We start from the raw sequence: 23770 nt of genomic DNA on the forward strand, positions 1-23770 counted from the left end.
AGGGGATTTTGGGCTCCCTGACGAATTTTGGGGGTATTTTGAGGGGATTTTGGGGTCCCTGAGGGGGTTTGTGGGTATTTTGAGAAGCTTTTGAGGGCATTTTGGGCTCCCTGAGGGGTTTTGTGGGTATGTTGAGAAGCTGTTGAGGGGATTTTGGGCTCCCTGGTGGATTTTGGGGATATTTTGAAGGGATTTTGGGCTCCCTGAGGGGTTTTTGGGCTATTTTGAGAAGCTTTTGATGGGGATTTTGGGCTCCCTGGAGGATTTTGGGGGTATTTTGATAGGATTTTGGGCTCACTGAGGGGTTTTTGGGCTATTTTGAGGGGATTTTGGGCTGCCTGAGGGGTTTTTGGGGGCATTTTGAGGGGATTTTGGGCTGCCTGAGGGGTTTTTGGGGTATTTTGAGGGGATTTTGGGCTGCCTGAGGGGTTTTTGGGCTATTTTGAGAAGCTTTTGAGGGGATTTCGGGCTCCCTGGTGGATTTTGGGCTATTTTGATGGGATTTTGGGCTCCCTGAGGGGTTTTTGGGCAATTTTGAGGAGCTTTTGAAGGGATTTTGGGCTGCCTGAGGGGTTTTTGGGCTATTTTGAGAAGCTTTTGAGGGGATTTTGGGCTGCCTGAGGGGTTTTTGGGGGTATTTTGAGGGGATTTGGGGCTGCCTGACGGATTTTGGGGGAATTTTGATAGGATTTTGGGCAGCCTGAGGGGTTTTTGGGCTATTTTGAGAAGCTTTTGAGGGGATTTTGGGCTCCCTGGTGGATATTGGGGGTATTTTGATGGGATTTTGGGCTCATAGAGGAATTTTTGGGCTATTTTGAGGGGATTTTGGGCTGCCTGAGGGGTTTTGAGGGTATTTTGAGGGGATTTTCGGGTCCCTGAGGGGGTTTGTGGGTATTTTGAGAAGCTTTTGAGGGCATTTTGGGCTCCCTGAGGGGTTTTGTGGGTATTTTGAGAAGCTTTTGAGGGGATTTTGGGCTCCCTGGTGGATTTTGGGCTATTTGGATGGGATTTTGGGCTCCCTGAGGGGTTTTTGGGTATTTTGAGAAGCTTTTGAGGGGATTTTGGGCCCCCTGGTGGATTTTGGGGGCATTTTGATAAGATTTTGGGCCCCCTGAGGGGTTTTTTGAGCTATTTTGAGGGGATTTTGGGCTGCCTGAGGGGTTTTGTGGGTATTTTGTGAAGCTTTTCAGGGGATTTTGGGCTCCCAGTCGGATTTTGGGGGTATTCTGATGGGATTTTGGGCTGCCTGAGGGGTTTTTGGGTATTTTTAGAAGTTTTGAAGGGGTTTCTGGCTCCCTGGTGCATTTTGTGCGTATTTTGAGGGGATTTTGGGCTCCCTGAGGGGATTTTGGGCAATTTTGAGTCGATTTTGGGCTACCTGTGGTGTTTTTGGGCAATTTTGAGGGGATTTTGAGGGGTTTTGGGCTCCCTGGTGGATATTGGGGGTATTTTGAGGGGATTTTGAGGGGTTTTGGGCTCCCTGGTGGATATTGGGGGTATTTTGATGGGATTTTGGGCTCCCTGAGGGGTTTTTGGGCTATTTTGAGAAGCTTTTTAGGGGATTTTGGGCTCCCTGAGGGGGTTTGTGGGTATGTTGAGAAGCTTTTGAGGGGATTTTGGGCTCCCTGGTGGATTTTGGGGGCATTTTGATAGGATTGTGGGCAGCCTGAGGGGTTTTTGGGCTATTTTGAGAAGCTTTTGAGGGGATTTGGGGCTCCCTGAGGGGATTTTGGGCTATTTTGAGGGGATTTTGGGCTGCCTGACAGATTTTGGGGCATTTTGATAGGATTTTGGGCAGCCTGAGGGGTTTTTGGGCTATTTTGAGGGGATTTTGGGCTGCCTGAGGGGTTTTTGGGCAATTTTGAGAAGCTTTTGAGGGGATTTTGGGCTCTCTGGTGGATATTGGGGGTATTTTGAGGGGATTTTGGGCTCATAGAGGAATTTTTGGGCTATTTTGAGGGGATTTTGGGCTGCCTGAGGGGTTTTGTGGGTATTTTGAGAAGCTTTTGAGGGGATTTTGGGCTCCCTGGTGGATTTTGGGGGTATTTTGATGGGATTTTGGGCTCCCTGAGGGGATTTTGGGCAATTTTGAGGAGCTTTTTAGGGGATTTTGGGCTCCCTGAGGGGATTTTGGGCTATTTTGAGGGAATTTTGGGCTCCCTGAGGGGTTTTTGGGCTATTTTGAGAATCTTTTGAGGGGATTTTGGGCTCCCTGAGGGGATTTTGGGCTATTTTGAGGGGATTTTGGGCTGCCTGAGGGCTTTTTGGGCAATTTTGATGGGATTTTGAGGGGATTTTGGGCTCCCTGATGGATTTTGGGGGTATTCGGATGGGATTTTGGGCTGCCTGAGGGGTTTTTGGGTACTTTTGAGAAGTTTTGAAGGGATTTTGGGCTCCCTGAGGGGTTTTTGGGCTATTTTGAGGGAATTTTGGGCTCCCTGAGGGGTTTTTGGGCTATTTTGAGAAGCTTTTGAGGGGATTTTGGGCTGCCTGAGGGGTTTTGTGGGTATTTTGGGAAGCTTTTGAGGGGATTTGGGGCTCCCTGACGGATTTTGGGGGCATTTTGATAGGATTTTGGGCAGCCTGAGGGGTTTTGGGGCTATTTTGAGGGGATTTTGGGCTGCCTGAGGGGTTTTTGGGGTATTTTGAGGGGATTTTGAGGGGATTTTGGGCTGCCTGAGGGGTTTTGTGGGTATTTTGAGAAGCTTTTGAGGGGATTTTGGGCTCCCTGGTGGATTTTGGGCTATTTTGATGGGATTTTGGGCTCCCTGAGGGGTTTTTGGGTAATTTGGAGAAGCTTTTGAGGGGATTTTGGGCTCCCTGGTGGATTTTGGGGGTATTTTGAGGGGATTTTGGGCTCCCTGAGGGAGTTTTCGCTATTTTAAAGGGGTTTTGGGCTCCCTGAGTGGTTTTTGGGCTATTTTGAGAAGCTTTTGAGGGGATTTTGGGCTCCCTGAGGGTTTTTTGGGCTATTTTGTGGGGCTTTTGGGCTGCCTGAGGGGTTTTTGGGGTATTTTGAGGAGCTTTTGAGGGGATTTTGGGCTCCCTGGGGGGTTTTTCGGTTATTTTTACAAGCTTTTGAGGGGATTTTGGGCTCCCTGAGAGATTTTTGGGAGATTTTGATGGCATTTCGGGCTGCCTGAGGGATTTTTGTGGGATTTTGGGTTATTTTGAGATGATTTTGGACTCTCTGAGTGGTTTTTGGGCAGTTTTGAGGGTATTTTGTGGGGATTTTGGGCTCTGTGAGGGTTTTTGGTGTATTTTGAAGGGATTTGGGGCTCCCTGAGGGGATTTTTGTGGGATTTTGCGTTATTTTGAGGGGATTTTGGGATCCCTGAGGGGATTTTTGTGGGATTTTGGGTTATTTTGAGGGGATTTTGGGCTCCCTGAGAGATTTTTGGGCTATTTTGATGGGATTTTGGACTCCCTGAGGGGATTTTGGGGCATTTTGAGGGGATTTTGGACTCCCGGGGGGGTTTTTTGGGGTATTTTTAGAAGCTTTTGAAGGGATTTTGGGCTCCCTGAGGTGATTTTTGTGGGGTTTTGGGTTATTTTGAGGGGAGTTTGGGCTCCATGAGGGGATTTTGGGTTATTTTGAGGGGATTTTGGACTCTCTGAGTGGTTTTTAGGCAATTTTGAGGATATTTTGAGGGGATTTTGGGCTCCATGAGGGGTTTTTGGGCTATTTTGGGGGGATTTTGGGCTCTGTGAGGGTTTTTGGGGTATTTTGAAGGGATTTTGGGGTCCCTGAGGTGATTTTTGTGGGATTTTGGGGGTATTTTGAGGGGATTTTGGGCTGCCTGAGGGGTTTTTGGGATATTTTGCGGGGATTTTGGGCTCCCTGAGGGAATTTTTGTGGGGTTTTGGGTTATTTTGAGGGGAGTTTGGGCTCCCTGAGGGGATTTTGGGTTATTTTGAGGGGATTTTGGGGTCCCTGAGAGATTTTTGGGCTATTTTGAGGGGATTTTGGGTTGCCTGAGGGGATTTTGGGGTATTTTGAGGGGATTTTGGGCTCCCTGGTGGATTTCTGGGCTATTTGAGCGGATTTTGGAGTCTCTGAGGTGATTTTTGTGGGTTTTTGTGTTATTTTGAGGGGATTTTGGGCTCATAGAGGAATTTTTGGGCTATTTTGAGGGGATTTTGGGCTGCCTGAGGGGTTTTTGGTCTGTTTTGAGAAGCTTTTCATGGGATTTGGGGCTCCCTGAGGATTTTTGGGCTATTTTGAGGGGATTTTGGGCTGCCTGCGGGGTTTTTGGTGTATTTTGAGGGGATTTTGGGCTCCCTGAGGGGTTTTTAGGCTGTTTTGAGAAGCTTTTGAGGGGATTTAGGGCTCCCTGGTGGATTTTGGGCGTATTTTGAGGGGATTTCGGGTTTCCTTATTGATGGAGAAGGAAGACTCGCTCACCAGATGATGATCGACAAGTCTCGTCTTTATTCCCGAATCACCGATTATTATACACCTTTTAATTAGCTCATGCATAGTGCAAAATCCCAGCTCACCATTGGCTAACTAGCTATCAACTAACTACGTGCTGTTTTTGGTATAACTATCCCACTTTCCCAGGCTATTTGCTCCACCACCTGCTCGGTGCATTACTTCATCCGTGGGCCAAGGACACACAGTTTAATTGGAATGGCAACTCCCTTCATTCTGTATCTTGGTCAAATTAATCTCACTGTGAGCTTTAGCTCGGAGCCAGCTTGTTACAAAGCTCTCAACACCTGAGGGGTTTTTGGGCAATTTTGAGGGGATTTTGGGATCCCTGAGGGATTCTGGGGGTATTTTGAGGGGATTTTGGGCTCCCCGAGGAATTTTGGGTGTATTTTGAGGGGATTTTGGGCTGCCTGAGAGATTTTGGGGGTTATTTTGAGGGGATTTTGGGCTCCCTGAGGGATTTTGGGGGTATTTTGAGTGGATTTTGGGCTGCCTGAGGGGGTTTTGGGCTATTTTGAGAAGCTTTTGAGGGGTTTTTGGGCTCCCTGAGGGGTTTTGGGCACTTTTGAGGCGATTTTGGGCTCCCTGAGAGATTTTAGGGGCATTTTGAGAAGCTTTTGGGATGCCTGAGGGATTTTTGGGAGATTTTGAGGGGATTTGGGGCTCCCTGTGGGATTTTGGGGATACTTTGAGGGGATTTTGCCCCCCTGAGGGGATTTTTTGAGATTTTGTGGGGATTTTGAACTCTCTGAGTGGTTTTTGGGGTACTTTTGAGAAACTTTTGAGGGGATTTTGGGTTCTCTGAGCGAATTTTTGGGTATTTTGTGGAGATTTTGTGCTCCCTGAGGGATTTGTGGGGATTTTGGGCTCCGTGAGGGGATTTGTGGGGGTATTTTGAGGGTATTTTGGGCTCCCTGAGGGAATTTTGAGGAGATTTTGACGGGATTTTGGACTCCCTGAGCGATTTTTGGTAATTTTTGATGGGATTTCGGGCTCCCTGAGGGAGTTTGTCTTGTTCCCCTCATGCCGGGGCAGTCCCGGGTGGAGCTTTCAGCCATCTTGGCCTCGGGGGCGGAGCTGGGTGTGCTGCTGAGTGGGCGGGGCCTGAGGACTCCCAGAATCCCCTCAGGGACACTAAAATCTTCCAGACCCCTCCAAATTCTAGTCAAAATCCACCCAGAACCCCCCAATTTTCTCAAATCTATCCCCAAAATTCTCCCTGCCCCCCCCCAAAATCCCAAATCTCCTTCCAGAAATCTTCAAATCTCCCTAGGGATCCCCCCAGGACACCCCAAAATCTCCACATTTCCCCCAAAATTCCCCCTGGGCCCCGCAAAATCACTCCCAGGAGACCTCACAATCCCCAAATCTCCTCCAAAATCCCCTCAGGTACCCCCAGAAAATCACAAATTCCCCCCCAAAATCCCAAATCTCCCCCAGGACCCCCCAAAATCTCCTCTGCACCCCCAAAAATCTTCCCCGAAATTTCCTCCAGGAGCCCCTAAAAATCCCAAGTTCTCCCCAAAAATCCTCCCTGCAACCCCCAAAATATTCCCAAAATTCCCCCTGGACCCCCAAAATCTCCCCCCAAAAAAGCCCCCCAGGACCCCCCAAAATCCCAAATGTGCCCCCCAAAATCCCAAATGTGCCCTCCAAAATCCCAAATTTCCCCCCAAAATCCCCAATCCCCTCAGGTGTCAATCAAGGCTGTCTGCAAGGCCCGGGAGGCGGTGCTCTGGAGGCCACGCCCACCCAGGTAAGCCCCGCCCCTTCCTCATGAACCAGTCATTAACCCCTTCATTCATGAGCTAATCTGTTAATTAATGATCCCCAGAGCTGCCAATCACCCCAGGGAACCCCAGGAGGCTCCGGATTGGGTGGAACAGGCAGAGGTAGGCGTGGCTTGCTGGGGTGGGTGTGGCCTGGCTGGGTGGGTGGGAGGAGCCTAAAGGGATGGTGACAGCCATGGCAAAAGGGGCGTGGCTCTGTGCCTGTCAATCACAGGCATCTCCTGGCTGGCCCCACCCCCTCAGCTGAGGCCCCGCCCACCCTGCAGAGCCTCCTGCAGGTGTGGGGGCAGGGGAACGGGGATTTTGGGCAATTTGGGCTCCAAATTTGGGATTTTAGGGGGATTCATGGTCAAGGTTTGAGATTTTGGGAGAATTTTGAGAAATCCTGAGGAGAATACTTGGGCTCCCTGAGTTCATTTTTGGGGTCCTTGATTTGGTTTTGGGGTGGATTTTGTGGCTTCTGGGGTGGATTTTGGGGTTTTGGGGCTCCCTGAGTTCATTTTTGGGGTGGATTTTGGGGTTTTTTTGTTCATTTTGGGGATTTTCAGAGCTCCCCGATCCATTTTCGGGGTCCCTGATCTGTTTTGGGGGTGAATTTGGGTGATTTTTGCTGGTTTTTGGGGTGAGTTTGAGTGTTTTTTGCTGGTTTTGGGGTGTTTTGGGGTGAATTTGGGTGTTTTTGGTGTTAATTTGGGGTGCATTTGGGTCAGTTTTGGTGATTTTGTTGTTAATTTGGGTGAATTTTGGGTGAATTTTGGTGATTTTTGCTGTTTCCCTGCCCAGCTGCGGCTGCAGCAGTGCCTGCGGTTCCTGAGCACGGCCAGCAGGGGGCGCCTGGCAGCACTGCGCCCCCTGCAGGAGCAGGTGGGGACTGCACCAGTAAGGACCAGTACGGACCAGTACAGACCAGTATGGACCAGTATGGAGCAGTACAGACCAGTACAGACCAGTATGGACCAGTACGGACCAGTACAGACCAGTATGGACTGGGATAGACCAGTACGGACCAGTATAAACCAATATAGACCAGTATAGACCAGTATAGACTAGTACAGACCAATGATCCCTATTGACCCTGCAGGAGTAGGTGGGGACTGCACCAGTATGGACCACTATAAACCAGTACAGACCAGTATAGACCAGTACAGACCAATGATCCTTATAGACCCTGCAGGAGTAGGTGGGGACTGCACCAGTATGGACCAGTATGGAACCAATATAGACCAGTAGGGACTAGGATAGACCAGTATGGACCAGTACAGACAAGTATGGACCAGTACAGACCAGTAACCTCCAGTGACCTCCCAGTGCTCCCAGTCCAAACCAGTACAGATCCCCCAGTGCCCGTGCAGGAGCAGGTGGGGATTGCACCAGTACAAACCAGTACAGACCAGTAACCCCCCCAGTCCCCTCCCAGTTTGTCCCAGTCCCTCCCAGTATAACCCAGTCCCTCCCAGCACAAGCCAGTCCATCCCAGTTTGTTCCAGTCCCTTCCCAGTTTGTCCCAGTCACCCCCCAATCCCATCCCAGTTCCCTCCCAGTCCATCCCAGTATCCCCCAGTTCCCTCCCAGTGCTCCCAGTATGACTCCAGCTGTGATCCCAGTGCTCCTGGTAACTCCCAGTTTGATCCCAGTTCCCTCCCAGCATCCCCCCATTTCCCCCAGTTCCCACCAGTCCCTCCCAATCCCCCATTCCAAGCTCTCTGATTGGCCGCAGGTGGTGGGTGTGGCCTGGGCGGGGCCGGGCTCAGCCGCTCCCCCGCTGGAGGGGGCGGGGCTGTGTTGTCAGGAGCTGTTGCTGGGAGCACTGGGAGAGCCCCTCCCCCCGCCTGCAGCCCCGCCCCCTCTCTGGGGGATGGGCTGGGAGCTGGGGCAGCACAGGTGGGGGCGGAGCCAAAGGGGCCAGGGCCTAAACATGGGGGGCTGAAAGAGGAGGAGCTTAAACTGGGGGAGGGGCTTGAAGGTGGGGGAGGGGCTTAAAGGGGAGGAGGGGTTTAATGAGTGGGGGTGGGGATTAATAAAAGAGGGAGGGGATTAGTGGGAGGGGCTTAACTGGGGGTTTAATGAAAAGAGAGGGACTTAGTGGGTGGGGAGGGACATAATGAAAGGGGGAGGGGCTTAAGGGGGGGTTTAATGAGAGGGGAGGAGCTTAATGAGGGGGAGGGGCTTAAGGTGGGGAGGGTTTTAAAGCAGAGGGAGTGGGGGAGGGGCCTGGGGAGTGGAGGAGGGGCTTAAATGGGAAAGGCTTCAAGAGGGGGAGGAATCTGAGGGGAGTGGGAGGGGCTAAAAGGGGGAGATTTGAAGGGTGGGGGTGGAGCTTAAAGGAGGGATGGGCAGAAAGCCCAGGGTGGGGGAGGGGCTTAATGGAGACTGAAAGGGTGGGGGAGGGGTGGGAAGTGTCCTGCCCATTGTGGACTTGGCCTGTGGGGTGGGGGGCGTGGCCAGGCCTCACACCAGCCCCGCCTCCAGCAGGGGGCGCTGCTGTCCCGGGCAGCCATCTTGCGGCAGCAGCTCCACCGGGGGTGCTGCGTGCGCGGCAGGGGGCGGGGCCCGCTTTGGGGGCGGGGCCAGAGCCAGCCCTGCGCCTCCCCGAGGGCGTGGCCGAGCTGCTGCCCCATCTGCGATTGGTCATAGCCAGCTGCCAGCAGCAAATCAGGGACTGGCCCCGCCTCCAGGAGCTCGTCAGCCAATGGTGAGAGAGGTTGGGGCCTGCAGGGGGAGGGGCTTAGGGGAAAGGGGGTGGGGCTTGAGGGAAAGGGGGACCAGCCTTGGCAATGGGGTGTGACAATGGGACGGGTCAGGGTGGGGGTGGGGCCTAAGGGAGGGGCATGGCTTTAAGATCAATCCTGGGGAGGGGCCTGGGGTGGGGGCATGGCTCCTCCCAGCCCAAGCCCCGCCCCCTTTTTTAACCCCACCTCTTTCCCAGGTGGGCCCAGCTGGCTCAGTGGGCCCTGGTCACGCCCCCCAAGCACACCCCCTTCTCACATTGGCTGCAGCGCTGGTGTCCCCACGATGTCCCCCGAGGGTGGCCCTGCAGTGTCCCCTGCCTGTCCCCAAGGTGTCTGTGGGATGTTCCCAGGGTCACCCCAAGACGTCCCCGAGGTGTCCCTGGAGTGGCCCCACCCCCATCCCTGTCGAGGGACACCGGCAGGGGGTGACCCCTGCTCCCAGTTCATCCCAGTAACTCGCAGTCCTTCCCAGTGCTCCCAGTCCATCCGAGTGATGTCCCAGTCCCTCCCAGTGCTCCCAGTAACAAAGCCGTTCTGTCCTGGTCCCTCCCAGTAACAAAGTGGCTCTATCCCAGTAATCCCCAGTGACCCCCAGTTCCCTCCCAGTAGAAAGCCCCTTTGTCTCAGTCCCTCCCAGTGCTCCCAGTACAAAGCTGTTCCGTCCCAGTCCTTCCCAATCCCTCCCACTCCCGCCCAGTAACAAAGTGGCTCTGCCCAATGACCCCCAGTGTCTCCCAGCACAAAGACCCTTTGTCCCAGTGCCCACCAGTCCCTCCCAATGTTCCCAGTAACAAAGTGCCGTCTGTCCCAGTCCCTCCCATTCACTCCAAGGCACCTCCCCACGTCCCTCCAAGTCGCTCCCAGTCCCTCCCCCAAAGAGATGACGGTGGCAGTGCTGGCCCATTGCAAAAAGTGAGAAATGGTGCAACTTCCCCCACCAGGGATTTCTTCCAGCGCTACCGCCTTGTGGACAGAGAGAGGCACTGCAGGTCAATTTCATTCGCGGCCATTCACACCGGCCGACCCGGGCAACCCAAGACAGAAATTTCCATCTTTTGCTGGATTTCTCCAAAACTCAAGTGGTCAGAATCTAGGTCCTAGCAAGTGCCCAGAGCCCCAAACGCCAGCTTTCATCTGATGCCCAGAGCCTGGCCAAATGACTTCTTTTTCCCCTGCAAAATGGCCTCTCTTTGCGGCCACTCACCCTGGTTGAGCATGGCCACCCAAGACAGGAATTTCCAAATTTTGTTGGATTTCTCCAAACTCAAGTGGTCAGAAGCTAGGCCAATCCAGATCCTTAGAGCCCCAAAGGCCACCTTTCATCTGATGCCCAGAGCCTGGCCAAAGGACTTCTTTATCCCCTGCAAAATGGCCTCTCTTTGCGGCCACTCACCCTGGCCCACCCTGGCCACCCAAGACAGAAATTTCCAAATTTTGCTGGATTTCTCCAAAACTCAAGTGGTCCCCAGGAAGTTCTCCTTCCCCTACGAGAATCTAGGCCAATCCAGATCCTTAGAGCCCCAAAGGCCAGCATCCATCTGATGCCCAGAGCCTGGGCAAATGACTTCTTTTTCCCCTGGAAAATGGCCTCTCTTTGCGGCCACTCGCCCTCGTTGGGCCAGGCCACCTAAGAGAGAAATTTCCAAATTTTGCTGGATTTCTCCAAAACCAAAGTGGTCAGAAGCTAGATCCCAGCTCGGCCTTATAGCCCCAAATGCCAGCTTTCATCTGATGCCCAGAGCCTGGCCAAATGACTTCTTTTTCCCCTGCAAAATGGCCTCTCTTTGCGGCCACTCGCCCTGGCCCACGCTGACCACCCAAGCTAGAAATTTCCAAATTTTGCTGGATTCCTCCAAAACCAAAGTGGTCAGAAGCTAGGTCCCAGCTAAGCAGACAGATGTTGCAAAAACTGGAGAAAAAATCAGCGAGCAAGACAGAACTTTGCTGGGAAGATATGAGTCACATGGCATGGATACTGAAAAAACAAAAAAAACTTTATGCCCAAGTCAAAACCATCCAAAGTCCTGGGATGCCGTCAAGTGCAGGGACATGGACCACAGATAGCCCAGTTGGTCCTCATTGAAATCGCAAGATTTCATTTCCCGGCCCAAAAGGAAATGAAATTTCCTTTCAGACCGGGAAAGGAAATCTTGCAAACCAGGAAAGAAAGGCTTACAAACGCTCTGGAAAGGAGATACGATCAAACAAATGCAACTGAAAAAAAACCCCAAAACATCAGAAATTTTTGAGATTTAGTGACTACAAGAAAATGGCCTGGGAGGAAATGAAATGCAGCACAAAAGAAAAAGAGATGCCAAAACTAACCTGACACATACTGCAAAAGCAGGGGAAAACATCAAGGAGGAAGACATATCTCTGAGGGGAGAATATCAGACCCAGGGCATGGAAACTGAAACAATAAAAAAAAAAAAGGTGAGATTTTTGGACAGCAAGAAAATGGACCAGGATGACATGACCCCGGCAGTGCAAAGGGCCAAAACATGCCAAAACTAAGCGGACAGATGTTGCAAAAGCAGGAGAAAAAATCAGGGAGCAAGACAGAACTTTGCTGGGAAGAGTTGAGTCACATGACATGGATACTGAAAAAACAAAAAGAAATTTTTGCCCAAGTCAAAACCATCAAAAGTCCTGGGATTCCCTCAAGTGCAGGGACATGGACCATGGATAGCCCAATTGGTCCCCAGTGAAATCGCAAGATTTCGTTTCCCGGCCCAAAAGGAAATGAAATTCCTTTCGGATCAGGAAACGAAATCTTGCCACCCAGGAAAGAAAGGCTTACAAACGCTCTGGAAAGGAGATACGTTCAAATGAAATGCAAGAGAAAAAAAACCCAAATATCAGAACTTTTGGAGATTTAGCGACTACAAGAAAATGGCCTGGGAGGAAATGAGATGCAGCACAAAAGAAAAAGAGATGCCAAAACTAACCTGACACATACTGCAAAAGCAGGGGAAAACATCAAGGAGGAAGACATATCTCTGAGGGGAAAACATGAGTCCCATGGCGTGGACACTGAAACAAAAAAAAAAAAAAGGTGAGATTTTTGGACAGCAAGAAAATGGACCAGGATGACATGAGGTGCAGTGTGGGAACTCAGTACATCACTCCGGATGTCCAGAGCTACCGAGACAACCCTTGGGGGGCTCGGAGGCCCTGGAATGTTGCCAAAAGTACCTGGTGGCTTGACTTTGATCCTTTTAAAGAAATGACACCTGAAGGTGAGGAAATGAGAGAATTTCATGTCTGAATGGTGAGGGGATGTTATTCACTTGTTAGAACTTAAGTTAGAATGCACTGTACAGGGGGGTTTTATGTATTGTACAGGGGGGTCTAGAATTCTGTACATGGATCAGGAGTCCCAAGATGGAGGAATTTGGGCGTGCCCTGTCCTTCTTCTTTCTTCTCCTTGGCATCCATGTTCAGGATGATGTTGGCATGTGTGGATTGGTTCATAGAAAGAGTACACTTGCCAACAAGGGCAGAAAGTATTGGGAAGTAAAGGTAAATATCGAATACGTAATTTTCATTATAAAAGAGACAACCGCCTCGTGGGCGGGGGAGAGTGCCTTTGGCTGTCTTGCTGATCAGACCTCGGCTGGACAGACAGAAAGTCTTTGTAGATAAGAAATAATAAACTCGACTGAAGACCTAAAGCAAGAGTCCAGACTCCTTCTTCGAGAGCGCGGCCTACCCAGAACCACTTTTTCCCGTGCTGGGGCAGAGACAAGCAACAGCTGACCCCGGCAGTGCAGTGTAAAGGGCCAAAACATGCCAAAACTACGCGGACAGATGTTGCAAAAGCAGGAGAAAAAATCAGGGAGCAAGACAGAACTTTGCTGGGAAGAGTTGAGTCACATGACATGGATACTGAAAAAACAAAAAGAAATTTTTGCCCAAGTCAAAACCATCCAAAGTCCTGGGATGCCGTCAAGTGCAGGGACATGGACCACAGATAGCCCAGTTGGTCCCCATTGAAATCGCAAGATTTCGTTTCCCGGCCCAAAAGGAAATGAAATTTCCTTTCGGGTCGGGAAACGAAATCTTGCCACCCAGGAAAGGAAGGCTTACAAACGCTCTGGAAAGGAGATACGATCAAACAAAATGCAACTGAAAAAAACCCCCAAAAATCAGAACTTTTGGAGATTTAGTGACTACAAGAAAACGGCCTGGGAGGAAATGAGATGCAGCACAAAAGAAAAAGAGATGCCAAAACTAACCTGACACATACTGCAAAAGCAGGGGAAAATATCAAGGAGGAAGACATATCTCTGAGGGGAAAATATGAGTCCCATGGCGTGGACACTGAAACAAAAAAAAAAAAAAAAAAAAAGGTGAGATTTTTGGACAGCAATAAAATGGAACAATCAGCTCCTTGCTCCCCCTCTGCTGACTCATGAGCGTTTTTCTGGTTTTGGGATGACCCTGGCTGTGTCAGAGGGGGCTACGTGGACACGACACCTCCGGTCCTGTCCCTCTGGGTCCCTGCAGTGCCTCGCAGCAGTCCTGCATCCACGTCAGGATGCTGGCCAAGAGACGTCATGGATGCTGAGGCCTCTGATTTTAAGCTTGTGCAGGTGCCTACATGTCAAGGCCAACAGTGTTCCCTCAGGATACAGCAGTCCTGAGGGGTCTCCCTCATTCAAAGAAATCTGGCAGACAAATGCATTGTCTTCCAAAAGCCCTTTTACTGACCTGGTAGGAGGGCAGGAGTCTGCCCCCACTAAAATATTTCTCTGCCACGTATAAATTTCAGTGGGTTGGTGTAGGAATTGTATCAAAAATACCATCCATCTTTACGCTGCTGAGGTGATTCAATAGGCGGGGGTTAGGAATACACTGTGTCAGATTCCTGAACTTGAAGCTGATGTCCAGGCACTGGCCAGGAGGGGTCTTGATGCCCTAAAGCAGCACAAAGTCTTCCTCATGGCTTCCCTGCACTGGGCTGATTCTGTACATGCCCTTAGTTCTTCTGGTAGACTATGTCTAAAGCTTTTTGTCAAATCACTCTCACGTCAAGTTAGGCCAGCCAGGTTTTTCTTATGCTAATTGCTGCTAAGTACTTATGTCTGTGTTAATTCCTTGTTTACTAATGTGAATTGCTTGTGCTTAATTCCTTGTTTACTAATGTGAACTGCTTGTGCTTACTTATGTCAAACAAAGGCCTTGTTTCACTGCCAAAGGTGCCTCAGGCTCCTTGTGGCACCAGTTGCTTTCCTGTGGAATGCTCTACCTCCCCCGAGAGTAAAGAGGGAGCTGGAGAAAGAGCTTGCCAGGCTGCTCTGGATCCTTTACCAGCAGTCCTGGTTAAGTGGAGAAGTCCGAGCTGAGCAAAGGTGCCAACGGAACAGCCGTGCACAGGAAGGCTCGGTGGGAAGGGTGATCCAGGAACCACAGGCCTGGCAGCCTGAGCTGCCACCAGGGAAGGCCTTGGAGCAGATCCTCCTGAGAGCCATCCCACAGCACATGCAGGGAACCAGGGGGTCTGCTGGAGGGTGGGAAGTTCTGCAGAGGGATGGGGACAGCTGGGGGTCCTGGCAGGGTGTTGAGGGCTTCTGTGTGGGAGTTTGGGGGGGGTTGTGTTGGTGGGGTGTTGGAGAAGGCGTTGTCTGGAAGGTGAAAGGTCTTGGCTGGAATTTGAGTCAGTTTGAAGGCAGCATCTGTGGTTTGGCACAGCTTTGGTTACGGAGGGCAGAAAGAATATCTGTGACTTTTCCTGTTCATGGTCCTGATTCTCTGCAGGGAACAAGAGGGGAGAGCTGTACTTTACTGGCCACTGAGATAACTGTACCAGGGGGAGGATTGGCCCTTTTGCCATCTACTCATTTGTTTGGGCTTCTTTCGTAAGACTGAGTGGACTTTTATTTCTTAAAAACTTTTATTCCTTAAGAGAATTAGGAAAATATCATCCTTTCAGAGAAAACCTTTGGCAAACCAAAGAATGGCCCTTTTTTTTGCCTCTATGTAGTGTTATGTTCTATAAAGTGACTCTCAGTGGATGAGGTTAAGGCAAATGAGTTGCTGCTTTGAGACCGGAAGCAAAATTCCAACTCTTCACCTTCTCAGGCCATCCCAATGAATTGGGGAAGTTTGCAACTTTTTGGAACTACTTGAGTTGAGCAATGGGAAGTAAAGCTTTCCTGAAGTGAGGATTGTTAAATGACAGATTCTTCTGTGCCTTCCCTGCTAAGGTGTTTTTGTGCTGAAGGAAATTACTTCAATGAGAAAATAACTTCAGTGTGGAGTAAGAGCTTCTGACTGAGACCAAGTGTTGCCAGCAGTTGCTCTGGGTGCTCCTGCCAGCAGCCCCTGCAGGAAGGAGCACAGCCCCCAGCGCACATGGGCTTTGGCTGCCCCAGGCACAGAAGCCCCCCGGGGCACAGGTCCCTGGGGCAGGAGAGGGGCACCAGCGCTGCCAGGGCTCGGGGGGTGGCAGGTCTGCTTGGGCAGGGACTCTGCCACACCTGCCGATGTCAGTGCTCCCCAGGCCCCAGGGGTCAGAGCAGCATTGGTGCCCTGGCCCACACGTTCCCTGTGCCTGTCACACCCGTGGGTTTAGGATGGCCAGCAGCCAGGACGTGTCCCAAGGAGGCTGTGCCAGCTTCTGTGGAAGGCCCCCTGCCCTTCCTATCGTGGCTGCCTCGGCAGCCCTGGCGGCTCCTTCTGCTGCCCTGAGCCCACAGAGCAGGGCAGCGTTTGCTGATGGTTTGAGCCATTTCTAAAGACCCTGTTGGGCTGTCTTAGACACTTGGGGCCAGGGATTCCTTCCAACCTGTGCCACTTTGGGTGGGCTGGGGGTGGCCCCAGGGCAGGGGGCGGTGTGCGCAGGGGCCCTTTGTGACACAGTGCAGCATGGTCACCGTGGCATGGAACGGGTGTCCAAGAGCCCTTTGTGACACGTGGTGACATAGGAGCTGGTGGTGACAGGAACACTCCACAGTGCTCGGAGCACGCGACGAGACAGGACGGGACAGAGCAGTGCTGTGAGGAGCCCCACACAGCACACTCGTTCTGACTCGGAGCCTTTCCGAGGTGTTATTCCTGCAGCTGACCTCGAGGCCAGACCACAGGACTTGCTGACCCGTGGCCTTCCCGAGGCTTCTCTTCTGCAGGTGCCCCCGAGGGCAGACCGTGGGACTTGGTGCCCCGGAGGCATCTCCCATCCCTGCCGCCAGTGCCCTCGAGGCCAACCACCATCCTTGACAGGACTCTCCTGCCCTTGTGGCAGGAGCCCTGGAGACCAGAGTGCAGGACTTGCTGTCCTGCAGCCTTCCTGAGGCTTCTCTCTTGAAGGTGCTTTCCAGGCAAGACTGCAGGACTTGCTGACTTGGAGCTTTTCCAAGGCATCTCTCCTGCAAGTAGCCACAAATCCAGTCACTGACATGAAGCAGAGATTCCCGAGAATGCCCAGGCTGGCATGGGTGAAGGAGGAGGAAGAAGGCGCTGGAGCTGCCCCAGCACAGGATACTGAAGAGGTGGTGCCACTCAAACTGCCACAGAAGGGTGAGTGGCAGAGTTGAGCTGCAGGATTGGTGGCTGTGGCCAGCTCGGCCCCATCCCATCCCATCCCATCCCATCCCATCCCATCCCATCCCATCCCATCCCATCCCATCCCATCCCATCCCATCCATCTCATCCCATCCCCTGGGGACATGCCCATGGACAGGATGGAAGAGGGGCCGGGCAGACACCCCACAGCAGCCATGCTCCATCCCCCTGGGGCATCCCGGGGCCATCCCTGTCTGGGAAGCACAGGGCTGGGCTGTGTTCTCTGGCCTCTCCCGTGGCCCCTCAGCTCTGGCTGCGCTTGCTGTTTGCCAGATGCAGCCGTGGGGCAGACACAAGAGCAGGACCCTGCCCGTGGCCGCTTCCGCAGAACAGCGCAGGTACCTGCAGCCATCCCCACCTGGGCTGGGCCTGCTGTCACCATGCTTGGAGCATTCTCTAGAACATTCCTGGCTTCTTGCCCTTCTCCTACAGCTGGTTTGCAAATTCATCAGGAGAATTCGGCAGGAAGAGACCAGCACCATGGGCACAGGGCTCAGAGCATATTCGCCCATCTTCAAAACCAAGACCAGTGCTGCCCTGCTGAATATGCTCGTACAGGAGGGGTTTTTCAATCCACAGCAAGTAAGCAGCCTGTGGCCAGGGTTTGATCCTCCCAGGAATTGCTTGGCCTCCCAAGCCACACTCGCTGGTCGCTGGAAGCCTTTGAGGCCATGGCAGTATGGTGGGAAGGGAAGCACTTCTCTGGGGAAGCTGGCAACATTCCTCCCTCTGGCACCTTTCCAAGTCTCCCCATGCCTTCTCCAGGTACCTGCCATGGTCAGATACATCTACCAGTGGCTCATGGCCAATCAGTTTGTAGAGCACAAGCTGAACAGGACCCTGCTGTATCTCACCAAAGCACATCCAGCTGACGTAGTCATGACGCTCCTGCGTATGGCCCCATCCTGTGACAGGTATGGGGCCCGCCTGCCCAGAGTGCTCAGGGCACCCCAGCCCATCAGCCTGTACAGCCTGGCCCAGGTGTCTGAGCAACAAAGAGTTCTAGGGCCCTCTGGCTGCTCCCTTTGCCAGCCCTGGCATGTCAGCCCCTGAGCCTGCTACCATGCCCCCTCGCTGCCCCTCAGGGGCCTGTCCCCACAGGGCTGGGCTGCCTGGCTGCTGCTGATGAGGGACAGTGGGCAGAGGCAGAGCTGGCAGCCAGTTCAGGTCCCCACTGCTGCCCAGGCCATGGTGCTGTGTCTGAGCCCCCCCTGAGACAGAGCTCTAACCCCACAGAGCTGCTTTGACCATGTGGAACAGCATCATGTGCTCGCCCAGGACTGCGGAGCCTGCGCTGCTGATACTCCTGGATGTGCTGGGGAGCTGGCCCGAGCACAGCATGTGCACTTCGGATGGGGACAAAACGGGTGTCCTGGTCCTGGCTGTGAGTTTCTGCAACTGACCTTGGCTGGCCCCAAGGCTCCCTCTCCAGCAGCTCTCCATCCTCCTTCCCCCACTGCATCTCCCTGCCTCAGGCGCTGGGCTGAAACCAGGCCTTGGGGCAGCTTCAGGGCCACCAGGCTTGGTGCTCCCACTGCATCTCTCCGGGCCTCTCCCTCACCCGCTCGGGCCCGGCCACACGGACACCTTGGCACTGAGCGCTGTCTCGGGGGCTTTGTCCTTTGCAGGCAACTGTGGTGATGTGGAAGATCCTCAACGTGCCCTGCGTCCCACATGTGGTAACTGTGTATTTCCCCCGCCTCTTTGTGCATCTGCTCTTCCAAGTGTTCTTCAGCACTGTAGATATGCCAGAGGAGGTCGATACCTTCTGGACGGGATGCCAGCAGCAATACGGCCTTGCCATCAGCCCCAACAGGTTCTCCATCCCACTCCTCCTGTCCCTGCCACGTCCCTGGGCAGGAGCTAGTGCTCCAGCGTGACCGGGGCTTTGCTCTGCACGCAGGTTTGCAGTGCGGACCCTGAAGTCTCTGCTCTGCCAAATGCAGCACGAGGATGTGGTGGTGGCAATGGAACGCAAGTGTGGCTGGGACACGCTGCTGTGTGCTGACACCCACCACTATGCCGTGGGTCTGCTGGCCAGGTGAGACCCCCTTCTCCCCGCTGCCTCTGACATTTGTGCACTGTGCCCAGGGAGCTCCACACAGTCCCTGTGGTCATCAACCAGAGGGCCTTGTCACTGAGGGACAGCCAAGCAGAGTGGAAAAGGCTGGGAGAGGAGGGTGTCCGTAAGGAGCTGCCTCCCAAACAGGCCAGGGCCCTTGCAGGATACTGGGGAAAGACCAGACCTCTGTGAGACAGTCCTGGCAGAGGTCTATCCCCCAGGCCCACAGTCTAGGTTACTTTTTCTCCTGCCAGGGAGATGTCCGGTGTCTCCATCTCCTTGTGTTCCCGGATCACTCGCTACCTGCTCCGGCTGCTCAGCACACAGGAGCCATGCTGGGAGCTGCCTGCCCTGGCGTTCCTTGCGGAGGTGAGCCTGATGGCCAGTGCTGCCTTGCTGAGCTGCCTCCCAGCTCTCTGCCCTCTCGTAGCCACAGCTGCCCGCGCCCTGTGCTGCTGCCTGGGCCCAGCCCTGTGCGGTTCTGGGTTCCTGCCGGCCAGGTCCCCTGATGCTGCCCTGTGCTTTCAGGCCCTTGAGTTCCTGGACTTGAGTGAACACAGTGCTAACAGAGTCCTGCAAATCTTGTCAAGGCAGCTGCAGAGCAAGTGCAGGGAGAGGCATCACCTGGCACTTAGGGCCCTTCTCGAGCTCACTGATGATCCCTCCATGGTGAGAATGGGGCAGCAACTGAGGCTGTGCTGGGGAATGCAGTCACTTGGGCTTGGCTAGGCTCTGGGCATGGGGGCAGCTGCTCCCAGCTCTCTTGCCTCCTGGGTCAGCTGCACGAGTGCTTTGGGACAGGCCTTTAGCCTCTGGGCCCTGTGGCAGCAGGATGGATGGCGTTTCACAAATTTGTGTTCCACACAGAGCGAAAAAATGTGGAGCCTGACTGAAAGTCTTGCGGAGCTCCTGTGGGACGCAGATGGAGAGATAGTTAGCATGACAGTCATGTTACTCAGCTTTATCATCTTGGAAAATGACATGCTGATACCCAGCCCCATGGCACTGCAGCTGGTTGAGGCGCTCCTGCCACTCTTTGACCACGTAAGGCTTGCTGCCCCCAGCCACGGCCACTGGGTGCTGCGTGGACACTTTGTGCCCTTTGGATTTACAGGTCTGTGCCAAGCTGAGCTCTGTGCAGCCAATGCTGAGGTCTTTTTTTCTTCCTTTCATACAGGACTATAGCCAGGTGCAACTGCTCTCTATACTGCTCTTCCGAACATTGGTGACTCTTCCACAGGGAAAGGAAAAAAAAGTCCTGAAGACACACCTGCGCCGGAGCTTGCTGCCACTCTTCTTCCACTGCCACAATGAGGATCAGCATGTGGCAGAGGTGAGGATTCATGGGCTGCTGCTGTCCCCCTGGGAGAGAGCTCGGCTGCCTCCTGTCCTGGCGCCTGCCAGGCTGCAGCCTCGTTTGGGGCTTGGCACAGGGACGCTGGTCCTGTGCCCTGGGTTGTGGGGCCATCTGCGTCTCTGCTGCTCTCCAGGCCTCTCACGAAACGCTGCTTTGTGCGTTGGAGATCCTGAAGAGAAGTGATCTTGAAAAACTGGTGAAGGACAAGGAGCTGTGGAGGTTCACTGAGTGCCTGGTAAGGACGGGCTGGAACCCCCAGCCTCAGCCTGGAAAAGCCCCCTGATGAGCGTGGTGCTCAGTGTGCGGGGCTGGCAGCTGTGCCCCTGCCCGCTGCTGCACCCAGAGGCGGCGCGGGCTCTTCTCCAGGCTCCTGTGGGCCCGAACCGGGGGCCGATGGAGCCGCGGCCCGGCGGGGCTGCGGGCCGGGGCGGCACCGCGGCTCCCCGGGCAGCAGCCGGCCCTCTGCCCCCTGCGGAGCCCGGCGCCAGCGGCTGCTGGCCGCGCCTCAGGGCTGTGCGGGCAGGGGAGGCCGGGGCTGGGCGCAGGGAGCGCCTGGCCGAGGGGCTGAGCCCGCGCCAAGCCTTCCCTGCTGCCGCTCTCTGCAGCTGGCAGAGAACAGGAGCCGAGCGGCCGAGCAGCTGCGCCGGGCCCTGCCGTACCTGCGGAACCCACAGGAGTCCCTGCGAGCGGCGGCCATCAGGTTCACGGGTGAGCCACGAGCCCGGGCTCCCTCCCCGGCCCGCCGCAGCTCGGCCCCAGCCCCGCCCGCTGCCCCGGCAGCGCCATCCGGGCCCGGCGCCGTGGAGCCCCGCCTGGCCCGGGCGCTGCTGCCGCCCTCTGGTAGCCGTGCCCTTGGGCGGCAGCGTGCGGCAAGGGCCCGGGCTGAGCCCTGCCGGGCCAGCAGGGCGTGTGGCCACAGCGCTGGCAGCGCCGCTGGCAGGGAGCTGTGCCGCTGCCGCCCTGACAGGCTCTGTGTTCACAGGGATGGCCGCGCGGCACCTGAGGTGGAAGAGGGAAGACCTCCAGTTCATCTGCAACAGTGAGTGAGGGCAGCGGGCTGGCAGCGGGGGCTGGCGGGGGCAGCTGCGAGCCCTGCCCCGGCTGCCGAGGGCTCTGCTCCCTGTGCGGATGAGGGGCAGCGTGGGCAGAGCACACAGAGATTTCAGGGCCATTGGGGTATTCATGGCCAGCAGCTTCGGGCTGATCCTGTTGCTCCCTGCTCCCTCCTGGCCATGGCTAGAGTGGGCTAGGATGGCCCTGGCAGGGGGCTCTCCTCCGGTCTGTGCAGATCTGGGATCTGACCGTGGTTTTGTTCCTCTCTCTTTCAGCCCTTGAAAGTATGGGAAATGACATCAGCATCACCGTTGGAAACCTGGCAATTCAAACACTGTATGTCCTCCAGGCAGTAGAGAGAGGTCGATATTCCATCTTCGACAACCTGCATAATCAGCTCCGCAGGGCATGGAGAACACGGCCTCATCTGTCTGGGCTCAGTTGGCTGCGCTGCTGGAGCTCTGCAGAGAGCTGATCCCAGAGGCTTTGTCCACCTGAGCCAGCGGGAATTTTTGATTTTTTTAACATTGTTCTTTCATTCTTTTAGTTCTGTTTTAGCACATAAATATAGGATGTGTTGTAATAGACAGACTCCCCGGAGCTCTCTTTTGCTGCCCAGGGTCTGCAGGTCATATGGGAAGAGGGGGCAGAGGGTGCTTCGACTCAGCAAGCTGCCCAGGCAGTGTAGCAGGGAAAATAGCCAGAAGCCCCTTAGCCTTTGGTGATTCTGCTGAAGCCTTTGTGCTGCCAACAGAGCAGGTGGGCAGAGGCCGGAGCTGCAGGGATCCCTGCGAGACTGGTGCCTGGAGATGGCCACAAGCCCTGTCCCAGGCAGGAACCGCCATCCATGTCCTCCTGCCTGTGTGCTGCTGGCTGCATTGCTGAGGGCTCCCAGGTGCCTCTTGATGGGGCTCCTCTGGAGCTCCTGGAGGGCTGCGGCGCTGCTGCCGGGCAGCTTGGCCGGGCTGGGGGAGACCCTGAGGGGACAGGGCCACAAAGGGATGAGGAGCTGCGGAAGCCCTGACAGGACAAGGCAGTGGGAAGGCACAAGGGGGATGGGTGAGGGACTGGGTGGCTGTAACGTTCGCCCAGGGGTGGGAGTGGGTTGGAGACAAAGAGACCACTCACCCTGATTTGCATGTGGCAAACAGAGAGCGCTTATTCTCAAGCCCTTCTTCATGAAGGGCCTTTGAAAAACCAAGTCTGGAAAATGTCATGGGTCTGATCTCTACACCCCTTCAGGTTCTGGCCAGTGAAATGCTGCAGCCTTGGGAGAGATGTGACTGGGCGAGGCCCTGTCAGTCACACCAGGGGCTGGTACAGTCACACAGTACAAGCCAGCCTGTGCTGTAACACACGGCAACAGAGTGCAAGGCACAGCTCTGGGTGCTCCCCATGAACCTCAGCTCTGGGAGCACTGTCTGCCCCAAGCTCCAGGGGCTGCAGTGGGAGCCTGGCTGGGCTCTGCCCTGGGGCCATCCTGCAGGGACAGCTGGAAACAGGGAGCATTCAGCTGCCACAAACAGCCAAGCCAGGGCTGCAGGGCAGCTGCTGCAGCCCGGACTGCACTGCTGTGTGCTGTGCTCTGCGGCTGGGGCTCCCCACACAGGGGACTGGACTGGTGTGCCAGAGGAGACAGAGAAGCTTCAGCTTCAGCCTCACTGAGGTGGGTGTGTGGGTTGGGAAGTGTGGGGAGGCTCAAGGGGATTCACAGAGTTCATCCTGCTGCAAGGACCAGGAAAAGGGAGTGGGAACTCAGCAGTGAGGAGAGCTGAGGGCTGGATAGTGGCTCTGAATGACACTAAAATCCCACTGGACCTCTGAAACATTGCTGCTCCTCAGTAAGTGTCAGGATGTGTCCCTAACCTTGAGGCCTAGCCTTCCTCATGGAGAGGGGCATCAAGGAAGGCACCAGTGTGATGGTGACTGCAACAGGTAGGAAACTCAGTGGGAGAAAAGAGGGAGCAGCTGGGAAGTAAAAGGCAGGTGGGGGAGAGAGAGCTGTTCAGAAAAGAGCTGAGCTACAGCTTGAGCAAGCTGAAAAATGTCATTTGGGGTCATCCCAAATTAATTTAATGTCAGAAGCTATTGAAAAAGCTTCATTCTGGGAGATGTCATGTTTTCCCTTGCAGGTGTCCACGCTGCAAACTTGAGCTGTGTTGCCGAAATGCTCAAGCAAGCCTGTGCTGCAGGTGACACCATTTCTTCTTTGGCTGATTCCGGCCCGGTGCTGAGCTCCAGCAGAGCCCTGGCAGAGCCCAGAGCAGCCTCAGCATCTGCAGAGCCCGGCTGAAAGGAGAGAAAGCAGAAACTGCCCGTCAGCTGAGGGCTCCTGTCCCCTTGTCCCAGCTGCCCATGGTGCCCAGGCCATGCTGGCTGTGCCCAGAGCTGTGCCCAGAGCTGCCCATCAGTGCTGCCTTTGGGAGCAGAGCAGGAGGGCAGGACATGTGCCCAGCCTGCAGCCAGCCATGCCACATCCAGCCCTCAGCAGCTGCCCAGAGCAGGATGCTCCTGTTCTCGCTGCCATCTCCCAAAAGCTCTGATCCCACCATGCCAAGCAGACGGAGACCCACCTCACGCCCTCCACGGCTGGAAGAAAAGCTGGTCCCAAAAAATATCCTCAGCCTGCGCCAAAGGGCACGGCCCATCCACGCCACAGCTGCTCCCAAGCACTTCCCAATCCAGACTGGACCCCACCTGGAACGCTTCCTCTAGAAAAACAAACAAAAAATTATTGAAAATAGATTACAGACAAAAAGGGGAAACAAGACAAAAGGT

General features: G+C 54.3%; 1 protein-coding gene and 3 long non-coding RNA genes across 12 annotated transcripts in view; 2 read left to right on the forward strand and 2 right to left on the reverse strand.

The window, feature by feature from the left end:
- Window positions 1-1686: 1686 nt before the first annotated feature.
- LOC135283412 (uncharacterized) lies at window positions 1687-8187 on the forward strand. The gene is made up of 3 exons (XR_010349189.1): window positions 1687-6191; window positions 6270-6327; window positions 7009-8187. It is a non-coding gene; the product is annotated as an uncharacterized LOC135283412 (long non-coding RNA).
- Window positions 8188-8549: 362 nt separating this feature from the next.
- On the reverse strand, window positions 8550-18046 carry LOC135283409 (uncharacterized). Of its 4 annotated transcripts, XR_010349186.1 has the most exons (4): window positions 16879-17759; window positions 13193-13277; window positions 11903-11987; window positions 8550-11364 (listed from the first exon to the last, which is right to left on the reverse strand). It is a non-coding gene; the product is annotated as an uncharacterized LOC135283409 (long non-coding RNA). The 4 variants fall into 4 exon arrangements; XR_010349184.1 differs by lacking the exon at window positions 16879-17759 and adding an exon at window positions 17924-18046 and having other exon boundaries at window positions 8550-11987; XR_010349183.1 differs by having other exon boundaries at window positions 8550-11987.
- LOC135283405 (uncharacterized) lies at window positions 16047-21577 on the forward strand. Of its 2 annotated transcripts, XM_064394188.1 has the most exons (15): window positions 16047-16475; window positions 16794-16858; window positions 16953-17102; window positions 17286-17434; window positions 17757-17904; window positions 18149-18336; window positions 18424-18561; window positions 18837-18951; window positions 19111-19251; window positions 19450-19626; window positions 19760-19915; window positions 20073-20174; window positions 20545-20647; window positions 20922-20978; window positions 21268-21577. In XM_064394188.1, the coding sequence occupies exons 1-15, from the start codon at window positions 16355-16357 to the stop codon at window positions 21465-21467; spliced, it is 2010 nt and encodes a 669-aa protein (XP_064250258.1). In that variant the 5' UTR covers window positions 16047-16354; the 3' UTR covers window positions 21468-21577. The 2 variants fall into 2 exon arrangements, with proteins under 2 accessions (XP_064250258.1, XP_064250256.1); XM_064394186.1 differs by lacking the exon at window positions 16047-16475 and having other exon boundaries at window positions 16610-16858.
- Window positions 21578-23039: 1462 nt separating this feature from the next.
- The window catches only part of LOC135283408 (uncharacterized), a 37278-nt gene continuing 36547 nt past the window's right edge, over window positions 23040-23770 (reverse strand). For all 5 annotated transcript variants that reach the window (XR_010349182.1, XR_010349181.1, XR_010349179.1 and 2 more), the window contains exons 4-5: window positions 23566-23703; window positions 23040-23281 (exon numbers count right to left, since the gene is read on the reverse strand). This is a non-coding gene — a long non-coding RNA (uncharacterized LOC135283408). The remainder of the gene's footprint in view (window positions 23282-23565; window positions 23704-23770) is intronic.

Source organism: Passer domesticus, chromosome 18 (assembly GCF_036417665.1).
Source record: "Passer domesticus isolate bPasDom1 chromosome 18, bPasDom1.hap1, whole genome shotgun sequence".
Lineage (NCBI taxonomy): Eukaryota > Metazoa > Chordata > Aves > Passeriformes > Passeridae > Passer > Passer domesticus.